The sequence below is a fragment of the Drosophila ananassae genome, chromosome 3R (genome assembly GCF_017639315.1).
Source record: "Drosophila ananassae strain 14024-0371.13 chromosome 3R, ASM1763931v2, whole genome shotgun sequence".
Lineage (NCBI taxonomy): Eukaryota > Metazoa > Arthropoda > Insecta > Diptera > Drosophilidae > Drosophila > Drosophila ananassae.
This window is the reverse complement of record NC_057930.1, coordinates 24,934,774-24,945,981: the sequence shown is the minus strand read 5'-3', so window position 1 is coordinate 24,945,981 and position 11,208 is coordinate 24,934,774. Positions and strand designations below refer to the sequence as shown.

At 44.0% G+C, this 11,208-nt stretch overlaps 1 protein-coding gene and 2 long non-coding RNA genes across 3 annotated transcripts; 2 read left to right on the top strand and 1 right to left on the bottom strand.

Annotated features, from left to right (window-relative positions):
* The first annotated feature begins 4,254 nt into the window (after nt 1-4,254).
* LOC6497926 (serine/threonine-protein phosphatase 4 regulatory subunit 2) lies at nt 4,255-5,937 on the top strand. Its single transcript, XM_001961696.4, has 2 exons — nt 4,255-4,710; nt 4,762-5,937. Exons 1-2 carry the CDS (start codon nt 4,422-4,424, stop codon nt 5,805-5,807), a joined length of 1,335 nt encoding a protein of 444 aa, XP_001961732.1. The 5' UTR covers nt 4,255-4,421; the 3' UTR covers nt 5,808-5,937.
* A 2,040-nt stretch (nt 5,938-7,977) lies between these two features.
* LOC116654969 lies at nt 7,978-8,247 on the bottom strand. Its single transcript, XR_004310130.2, has 2 exons — nt 8,111-8,247; nt 7,978-8,051 (listed from the first exon to the last, which is right to left on the bottom strand). It is a non-coding gene; the product is annotated as an uncharacterized LOC116654969 (long non-coding RNA).
* A 500-nt stretch (nt 8,248-8,747) lies between these two features.
* Nucleotides 8,748-8,980, top strand: LOC116654970. The gene is made up of 2 exons (XR_004310131.2): nt 8,748-8,884; nt 8,944-8,980. It is a non-coding gene; the product is annotated as an uncharacterized LOC116654970 (long non-coding RNA).
* The last annotated feature ends 2,228 nt before the right edge of the window (nt 8,981-11,208 follow it).

Here is an 11,208-nt window from a genome sequence, read left to right as displayed (position 1 = left end):
TGGGCGGCCGGCTCGAGTGCTCTTCTACCTTTTGCCGGGCCACGGCCATTAATGATTGAAATGTATTCAATTGTTTGATTGACTGAGTGTGGGACTGAGTGGACGGTCTGGGACTCGCAAGTACAATGCATGATTAATGACCTGCAGACATGGGCAGTCTTTTTTGGACGCTGTTGCCCCCAGGATTTGGGGGCATAGGAATTAAAAAATTATTCGAGTGAGCCGGGGGGGCCAGGATTTGTAAAGTGGGCGTAGCGTGGGTGCGGACATCATTCATCGTTATCGTTATCGAATTATGCGGCAATTACTTGCGGGAGTCATCAGCAACCGGCGCTCATCCCATCCCCTCCTGTCTGCTTAGCATTTGTCAATCATTAATCACGCAATTTATGTTAATTGAATTGACGTCGATTTATGGCAATTTTTCAATCAGATTTCCGTTTTTTTTACCCAACTATATCCTGTCTCCCTTCCCTTCAATCCTCTAGCAGCGGCAAATGTCAGTTTCATATTGATTTTGCATAAAAAACCCAAATCGGAATCAAAATCAAACCACCACCCCCCGTGACGATGTGACAATAAAATGTCCGCAGTGCCCATCACCGACCGTGTCCGTAAAATGTATCCGCGGATGCATGCCACTGGCTGCATGAACACTGCGTGCCATGAGTATCATGCAGTTTTATGGAAATTTGATTATCTATTAAATGAATCCAAGCGATTGAATAGCCAATTCCGACTCCAATACCCATCATCAGTTTCGCCTACAAGTGCTGCCCGCAGTGTATATTATGGCCAAAATAAGCTCAGTAATCGACCCAGATAGGGGCCTGCACATCCATAGCCTGGTTCAGATTTAAGTTTACCCAATACTGACACAAGGGAGCCTCCGTCCATCAAATGCTACCATATTTGTTTAGCTTGATTACAGACCGAATGTGATTTAAGGCACGTTAAGTACACACAACTGCACCCGAGTGCACCTGTCGGAGGGCGGACGGATCCTCGGGTCTACAATCAAAGCTCAGATAACAACAATTTAGAGACGGACGGACATTAAGTGGAGCCATGAGCTGTGGTCAGCTGCAGTTCCACTTTACTGTCCGCCCGCCTCCTACGACTCCTTGGAAGCCATAAAATATGCAGGCACACGCCCCACAAATTTCCAATCTAAACTGGTCAACTTTCATGGGGCTACCACAATACTTTCCAGGAAGGCGAAGGAAAATCAAACAAGGATACAATGGCTAATGTTAAATGAGGTTTTGAAACTGTGATTTGTGACGAAAAGCGATCAGCCTTTTGGGGCAGTTTTGAAAATCATTACGAGATTTCGGCTGCAGGAACTTCTAAACTGCTGAACTGCTGAATTCCTAGTGAGCAAGCGTGTACTACCAGTTGCGGAAATTGCAGCCAAAATCGGAGATTGACGTGAAATCTCCGACTTGGGTTCCTTGGTTGGAAAATCGTTTTCCGCTGCTGATACTGCAGCAGGCCAATGGAGATGGACTATGTCAGGAATGCCGCCTTGGGTGGAGCCCTCTCCGAGTCGATTCAGTCCAAGTGGCAATGGCAGTTGTTGTTCTCGCCTGTGGCTGTGATGCCTTGGTGCCCTGGTGTGGTGTCTGTGCCGCTGCCTGTGATGCCGCTGAAACCGCAGATGAAAAGCAACCAGAACAACACAACCGGTAACAAGCAGCTTCTACTGAGTAACTAAACAGGAAGAAATTTTAAGCTAATTCTGAATGGCATACAATCCAGAAAGTATAGCTCAGAATGTCCTTTTTTCCAGTGCCTCAGGCTGCCTGAAACCATCGAGGTTGTGGGGCAATTGATGTTTGCGATTGCCTCACTGTTCCCCAAAAATTGTCTTTGCGGTCTCGTTGTGTAATTAAGTAAAAGTTTGCCCTTTTAATGCAATCTTGGCCTCCCCGCCCTCTGCATAAATGACAAATCGTTGTGGTTGAGCAACTTTAAGTGCTTGGGGAATCATAACAACAAAAACGGGAAAAAATCGGACAAATCCTTTGATTTGTGTGCGTGCCAATGCCAAATTGCTTAATCTCCCTGGGCACGCACACCTACATACCTCCCTATAGAGACACTTGACCCAATTTTTAATCACTTTCCCAGCACACATGCTCACTTCTCGAGCCGTCCCGTCCACTCCGTCCGCTGGCATAAATTTGTGTCTTAAAACTTTCTACCTGGCCAGGGCTAAACTTTCTGTTGCACGTTTTAAGCTGCCCCACCAGATTCTCCGGCAGAAACAAGCTTAAAAATCTGAATAAAGCCAAAACGACATAATGGCCGGAGAGCTGAAAACTTTAAATTCGAGATGATATATTCGCTTCGAAATGATCAAAGTGAGGATTTCAGAATTTGTTTAAGAATTTTTAAAACATTTTTAGAAGCTTTTGACAATTTTAATCCTTATTGTTAAGCCATTAAGGAGGAATATAGATAATATCCGAATATATAAGTAATTTCTATAGACTACCTGCCATCTCTAGTTCCATTTGTTTCCCAGTCACTTCTGAGGCAATTTCTGTGCTACAAAATATTCTAAAAACACATTCGCACAGCACGCAACAAGGAGGACAGGACAGAACAGGACAGGAGAGGCCAATCCAGGCCAGGCCAATTGTGTGGGAAGTGTGCTCTTTTTGTTGCGAAATGCAGAAAGTTTCCAACAATAATAAGCAAATGCCCAAAAGTGAGCAGTCGGCACTGGGCTCCTGTTGGGGCTGTCTCCTGTTCCACTGCCGGCTACAATTGCCGACTACAACACTAAAATCCAAACAAAAAACATATCCCTCTTGCTGGGGAGGTTGTTGTTTGGCCAAATACGATTAAATATGGCAAAAGTTGTGCGTACACACACGTCGGCCATTTTATTTAGATTGCGAACGGAGAACGAAACGGATCCAGGACCGAAACAGGAACAGGACCAGCGACACCGACAACATTGAGGTCGTCGTCGAGGGGCCCTCAAAAATTGTTGCTGGCACCGGGAAAAAATGGGCTCTTACTTTCAGGAATTTTTTTTCTCATTATAGAAGCCATTTTTGTTTGATTTTTCGCAGTGCATGTGTGTGCTTTGGCTGGTAACAAGACCAACACATGTTTTTGTGTTTGGGCCGTGCCCCACAAAGCACAGCAATTCTGTTAACAATTTTATTATTAAAATGATGTCAGTGCCTCGGCTCGTCCCCCGTCCCACGGTCCGGCAATTGACCACAAATGCATTACTGGCCTGACAGTACTCTCACCCACTTCCCAAGTCACATTCAGTACAAAAAGTGCGCCCAACTCCATGCCATGCATAGATAAATAAGGGAATGTGCGGACGCCGATCTCTGCGGTAATCCCCAAACGACCTACAAGTTGTCGGACAATGTTGTTGAAATTTTTGCAAGTTTCTAATTGATATACATTATTTACAATAATTGCGTCTATCCGGGTTTTTAGGTAATAGTTTTGAGTGCAAGTGGCCACTGAAAGCGAGAGTCCTTTCGCAGTAGACCCTGTCAGCTACCTGATTATGTTGGCAAGCGTTCTCGGCTCCTGAGCTCCAGTTATTACGTTTTACTTATTGCATTTTTCTGCTCTTTGCATTTTCGCTAGAGCTTGCAAAACGATATGGGAGAGGTGCAATGGGAATGGGAGTGGGTAACGAGGTTGGTAACGAGGATTCAGGCAGCGACGCAGCATGTGGCTCACATGACATCTGGCTGGTGGGGAGAGATCCAGGCCCAGGTAGAGCTCACTGCACTTGGCCATTGTTTGTTTGTTTTTACAACTCTGATTGAGGTGAAATTGCATATTTCTGTGCGCTTCTTTCATTTCATTTCATTTCGCACAGTTCCTCCAACTCAGTCTCCATCTCTGGCGGGTCTCTGGCCAGGATATTCTCAAACGTTTTATTGAATGTCGTTTACCGCCTGCATGGGTTGCCTGGGTTGCCGACTCTGTTCCTTGAGGACTGCACCTATTTTAGCCATGCTTCCTTGGCTGCCTTGGCTTTGTGTTTATTGTGCGAATAAATGTCAACAATGGCAAAATGTACAGAGGCTGCTTGGCGATTTGGAAGGGGAGTGATTGGATATTTATTTTTCTTTGAACTTGCCGACGATAAGTTTCTCAACAAGTTGCCCGAACCTTTAATCCCAGCCTCGCTTTAAGCCCAAAGGCCCAGAGATAACACCCAGAAAAAGCCTAATTACCGATCTGTAAAGAGTCGTCCCGTCTTGGCAGGCCTTGCCACATCCCTCAAATATCTCTCGAAAACTCCATATATCACCTAGCTGCTGCGTCCATACGCATATATATACAGATTTTGTTCCGCAACTACTCTCCAAGAGCAGCCCACAGTCACAGACAGCGGCGGCAGATCCAATATTATTCCATATTGACCAACCATGAACAATCTGATAAAGAGTCATGCCCTTTTCGAGATCCTTAAGTCGCCCATTCCGAGTCTCCATTTTGCCAAGGGTGACGAGCCGGAGTCCGAGGTCTCAGGAGGCGCCGCCAAACAGCTAAATGTCAACGCCCAGGAGTTCGTTCCGCGCAGCAAGCGAGAGCAGTCACCGAAAGTCGAAGGAACTGATGTGACCGCCGATTTAAATTCTAAGAAATGTAACGAGCAAAAACTAAAGACCAAACTAACGCTGCCCTGGAAGGGTTTCCCCAAAAAATGCGAGAAAGGTAACCCCTGTAACTGCGAGTGACACCTCGTTCTAAACTCTATTTTTGTAGCTTCTCGCAGTGCCCAGGTGGTATTACTCAACGATGTCGACTACATGATAGTGCCCCGCATCAAGCGGGTGAAAAAGACGAAGGAGGACGGTAAGGTGGCGTCGGGCGAGGCTAAACCCGCTGAGGTTAAGGCCAAGTCGGCCAAGAATGAAGAGCCAGCTCCGACGGCAGCCGCCCTGCTGAGTGCCCTGACGGCGGAAAAGCGCATCGATGCGGAGGAGAAGCGCCGCGAGCAGGAGCGGAAAGTTGCCTTGGAGGCGCTGAAGTTGGTGGAACAAAGGCGCCTACGAGGCCCCCTGATCAGCCCCAAAGAAGCCAGCGAAGCGCCCGAAAAGGCCAAGCTGATCATACACCTCTCACGGTCGCCCGTTCGGTTTAGCCCTGAGGAGCGCCTCCGCGTGGATCGTCTGAGAATAGCCAAAAAGGAGCGGATCGAACGGGTCCTGCGGGAGATGAAGTCAGAGCTAGAGACGCAACAGGTGCAGAAGCAGAAAAAGAGCCTCACCCCGCCCAAGACCACCAGTCGATGGAACAGCGGACTGAAGGATCCGGATAAGAGTACGGCATCCACCAAGAGATATATTCCGACAACCAAGGAGTGGGATGAGCAGTGCCGGGTGAAGCACCTGGCGGACATAGAGGCCGCCGACAACTATAACGACTCGGAGGACGAGAACCGGATGCCCAATCTGGCACATGCGAGGCTGGTGCAGCCGCTGGTCTCCTCGTCATCGTACAACATCCTGCCAACGCAGGTCATAAAGTTGGAGGACGCGAAGGCCGCAGGGACGCCGCGATACTGTCCGCCGTCCAAGCTCCTCCAGGGCGAGAAACGCAAGGGAAACCTCACCCATCTGCGTCCCATTCCCCACTGGAGTCCCCGACCCACTCCCCAGGGCCCGATGGAGACGCTCATCAACAAAATTGGCAGAATCGTGAAACGCTATACCATTGATCAACTGCTGAAGTTTGAGCCCCAACCTGAGCAGCTCGAAAGGCCCGATTTTCAGGAGTCTGCCACCCGACTGGGGTTTCTCTGCGACTAGCCCATCTTGTTTGTTGATTATTAATTGTGTTTCTACTTGCGATTTAGTTTATACTTGTTTGTTCGATTCCCATTCAGTTTCTTCGAGTTCCAACAATTCTCTATTATAATAAAAATAATTCCCACTCCTACGGAATGATATCATATATGTACCAGGGGAAAGAAGCCGACCCGATCCGACCGACAACTACATTAATTCATTGACTTTTGCAGTCGCCTTTTGCCATTTTACTCCCGTAATTGAGCAGGGCAATTTTTCATGATATTCCTGTCCGGTGTTACTGTCCGGTTCAGCGGCCAGGTGCAATAATTTTAATACCATTATTATGCTTATTATTATATTATTGCCTCCTGTGCGGACTCGGCTACTACTGAATATTAAATTTGTGCTGAAATTTTGTTTTAATTTCATTAAATGGGCAGTTCGAGCGAGCAATTTACACATCAGCAAAGGGTCTCCCGCTGCACTGAAATAAATTTAACAGGACGAATCCCCTGCGGCTCCTTGTAACTGAGGCCGAAGCGCAAAAATATTGACATGTGGCTATGGCAACGACTGCTGAGGGGCAGTTATAGTGGTAGTGGCAGGCAGCAAGCTGCACAGTAAGCCCGCCGAGTGGGGAGTGGGCGGCAGTGCCAGTATCATATAACGTACAGACATTTCCCTTGTCATTTTCGCTGTTGTTGTGGCTTGGCCAGCATTGCGCAAATAAAGCGGAAAATTGTATTTTTTATTCGATTTTTTGCGTGTTCCAAAGCTGCGAGTGCCGGCAAAAAAACAAAAACAAACAAGAATTAAAAAAATACACAAACAATCAAATGCATTTCACTGTCCAGTGTACGCTCGTGCATGTGTTAAAATGACCTTTGGCTTTTATTGTCGCCAGAGTCCTTTTTTTGTTGCTGTTTTTCCTGTTTGAATTTCCCCCTCCCTTCATTTCACCCACTCCGGAGAGAGGAGTCGAGTCCTTTCGCACTTAGTTTGAGTGTTTTTTACATTTCGCAGACTCACTGCTCGCATTACAGTGGTTATTGTAATTATACCTTAAATAATTAAAATATTCCAGGGGATTTATTACGAAATGATACGATATATTAAGTGGAGTATTGCACTCCCAGGACTGTAGGATTTTTAGCCCTACTTCTTTTTAGGCCACTTTTGTAATTCAATACACTGTCCTGAAGCATCCCCTCCTGGCATTCGATTCAGCCTTCCCGCCCCATTAGTTACTCCTCTGCAACTCAGACGCTGCGTGTTTTATTGGACTTTTTTGGGCATCAAGCTGTTGCGTTAATTGCATATTTAAATTTATGCTGTTAATTGTCGGCAGCCCACGAGGCTCCGGATGCATTGCCTTCATTGCCAGTCGCTCCGCTGAGTTATGTGTGTCCGGACAATGCGAGTCCTCGAACTCCCCGGGCTGACTGAAAGCCATCAACAGCTCGGTTTTATGTGGATGCCCAGGGGGAGGTGGCCAGTTGGGCGTAGTGTGGGCGTGTCTGGCGCCTCAATTGTTACATTTTATTCGTTCCACCGCCCGTGGATCCTTCAGAGTGGATGAATCTCTGATTTTTCACTTTTAACGTAATTAAATTTCTTTAAAAATCGTTTGTTTATTTAAAAATAATTTGTATACTTTAAGCCTAGATAGTAGGGTGGGCCGAATTCCAACAAGTTGTTCAAATCGAATTCTAATAGTGCGGAAAACTTGCTACGGAATACTACAAGCATTTTGCAAAAAAAAATTTTGAAATCGGTCAATATCTTCTGTTCGCGCATCGCACTTAAAGTTTCGAAAAATTTTCGAAAATACCGAATTTTCAAAACTTCTTAAAAGTACGATTTAGTCGCAATTTTCCAAAGTTTTACTTATTATTATATTTATTTTGAATCATTTAAAAGGTTTTTTCGTAATTAGGTAAATCAATAGTGGTTTTAAGAATTTAAAATAAATAAGTTTTTAGTACAAATTTCATGCATTACCATTGTTTTTCACGCTCAGCTTTCCCCAGGATCAACGACGAGGACGTAGTGAAAAATCTGATCCCATTTTTTTTATTGCTATTTTTTTATTTGTTTTTAATGATTTTTTTGTATTTTTTTAATGATTTATAAATTTTTTTTTTATTTTTTTTAGATTTTTTAAAATTTTTTTGTTGGTTTTTTTTTAAATTTTCTTTTTGTTTTTCGATTTTGTTTTATTTGTCTGTTGTATACTGGGACTTGTTCTCAAATTTAGGCAAACTGCAACGAGAATATAAAGTTGATCGTATGTAACCATCCCTATTGTGATAACCACATACCTTCTTCGACGCTTCAGTAATAAGCTTAACAGTTCGCTCTACTGCTTGAGTGTGGCATGGAAAGCTTAGCAAGTTGCTTTGACCGATTGATAGTTGGTTATCAATGGAAGATACCAAAACTGCATTTGACACATTCCTAAGTACTGGAGGAGGTGATACTACTATAGAAGACCAGTCGATCATTTCATAGTACTTAGTGGCATTAAAGTTTAGTTTTGGCAAAAGGAACGAGCGCACCGAAGTCTCCGCAGTAGGAGTCTTCTCTCTGGCTTTTAAAATTCTTTGCAACCCGATCTTACGTAAATTAAGATTTTCATCTGTGAGCATAGACAAAAGCAAATTTTCAGGATGCGCGAAATAAGCATTGTGTTGAATTACAGGATCAACTACTTTTAAAAGACGTTTTGGCAAGTATCGAGAATTTTTAATCATAGTGAAGACATGTCTCGCACCATCTGTTATTGAATCCCTCATTTTTATTTGAAACCAAGTAGGTAAATACACTTTCATTATAAATGTAACTATGTGAACTAAGTTTTCGGAGGGCTCTTCACTCGATATGTATAATCTAATGCCACTAAGTACTATGAAATGATCGACTGGTCTTCTACAGTAGTTTCACCTCCTCCAGTACTTAGGAATGTGTCAAATGCAGTTTTGGTATCTTCCATTGATAACCAACTATCAATCGGTCAAAGCAACTTGCTAAGCTTTCCATGCCACACTCAAGCAGTAGAGCGAACTGTTAAGCTTATTACTGAAGCGTCGAAGAAGGTATGTGGTTATCACAATAGGGATGGTTACATACGCTCAACTTTATATTCTCGTTGCAGTTTGCCTAAATTTGAGAACAAGTCCCAGTATACAAAAGACAAATAAAACAAAATCGAAAAACAAAAAGAAAATTAAAAAAAAAACAACAAAAATTTTAAAAAATCTAAAAAAAAATAAAAAAAAAAATATATAAATCATTAAAAAAATACAAAAAAATCATTAAAAACAAATAAAAAAATAGCAATAAAAAAATGGGATCAGATTTTTCACTACGTCCTCGTCGTTGATCCTGGGGAAAGCTGAGCGTGAAAAACAATCGTAATGCATGAAATTTGTACTAAAAACTTATTTATTTTAAATTCTTAAAACCACTATTGATTTACCTAATTACGAAAAAACCTTTTAAATGATTCAAAATAAATATTATAATAAGTAAAACTTTGGAAAATTGCGACTAAATCGTACTTTCAAGAAGTTTTGAAAATTCGGTATTTTCGAAAATTTTTCGAAACTTTAAGTGCGATGCGCGAACAGAAGATATTGACCGATTTCAAAATTTTTTTTTGCAAAATGCTTGTAGTATTCCGTAGCAAGTTTTCCGCACTATTAGAATTCGATTTGAACAACTTGTTGGAATTCGACCCACCCTACTAGATAGTAGTGCCATCTCACATGGCTGCCTTATTGCTAGGCCACTTTCAGTGGGGAATGCCTAGCTTGGCAAATCCTACAGGATCCTTCGGCCCTGTAAGCCGATTAAAGACCGCAAGTTTCGGGACTTGAAGGGGCAGCAATTGGCGAACACTTTGTCGCACTAATTAAGCCACTTATAGGTGTGCCTCGGCCCGGCCTTGGCTCCCTTCTAGCCGAGCGTGTCATCCGGTCGTATGCGTAATAAATATTGAATGTGCAACCTGAACAGCCGCAGCAGCTAAATCCGAGGCACAAGCTGAAACGGCAGCGGTGGCGGCAGCAGCAGCAAAGATAAGCGCTGCTAGGCAAAGGCAAAGTTTTGCATCAAATATTCCCTTTTTGGCTCAAGCGTGTGGGTCACTACGTGATCCTTCGAAAAGGACGTGACGAGCAGCAAAGCCCGCACAGAATTGCCTTAATTTTCATGCTTCCGCGTCCGTTTGCAAAGTGGCATAAGTAAGGTGGCAAAGGAGGCTTCTTACTCCACTCTGCTCTTGGAAAACTGCATCCGACCAGAGTTTTCCAGTATTTATTATGTGAAGTAACTAACCAGAGTGCAGGTAGCCAACTTTACTGTTTGGACCAGCTTCCCTGGACCAACTAGAAGGTGACCTTAAGGAGTCAGTGTTCTATTTCCTCAACTTGAGTTTGTTTAGCCAATTAACTCTTTCCTTATGAAATGATAAATGTTATGGCAGGTGTGTGCGGTTTGGTGCAACAAAGTATTGCTGTATTGTCACCGATTGTTGTAGTTGCTGTTGCCAGACTGACTCGGCTGACTGTTGTTTGGCCTTGTTGTTATTCCAGCTGTTTGTTGTTATTGCTGGCGATTCCATCCCATCATCAACATCATTGTCAGCACCATCAGCGTTGATGGCTTGTTAAATTGCCTGTTTCGCCTTGTTCCTGTTGTTGTTATTGTTGCACGTGTTTACCTGTACATGAGGCAGGTCCTGTGTGTGTCCTGTGTGTGTGGGACGTGTACACTGTACAGTTGGTGTGCAAGTATGCGTGTCTGGTTTTGGCTCGCATACATTATGCACATTAGCGCACATTATGAACATGTTCTCTGTGACCCTTTCACCTGCCACCATGAGAACATGAAAAATCAGGGCCCGGACCAAACGCCGGACTGAAGCGACAGTTCGTGACCTGATTGGCAACTAGCCCGAAAGGAAAAGCGCCGAAAATGATTTTCACTCTTAAATTAGTCGCCGCCTCACCCACGTTTCCACTTGAAAAATTAAGTCAGTCATCAGCAGCATACAACGCCATGTTTCTGACCCTTTCCACAACGTACTCGGAGTCATGTTGAGTGTTTACGTGTGCACTTTAGCAACCCATCAAAGTCCAGTCAGCTGACGTCAGTTCCGGGAAAAAAAGTGCGTTCCTAACACGGAGATTGCGGCCTGAAATCAGTGTGCCAAAAATGTTGCCTACTTTTATGGGCTGCCTGTTGGCCTGCAACTGTTTGCAGAGACTCTGTCTGCTAGTTTGTGTAATGGCCTGCATTAAATGCTACTTAAATACTCTTAAATACGTGCATTCCGCTGCCACTCGGTCACACCTCAAACCTTTGAACGGCCATAATTATCGCGCCTGGAAATGGCTCAGCTCCAATCGATGGTGAA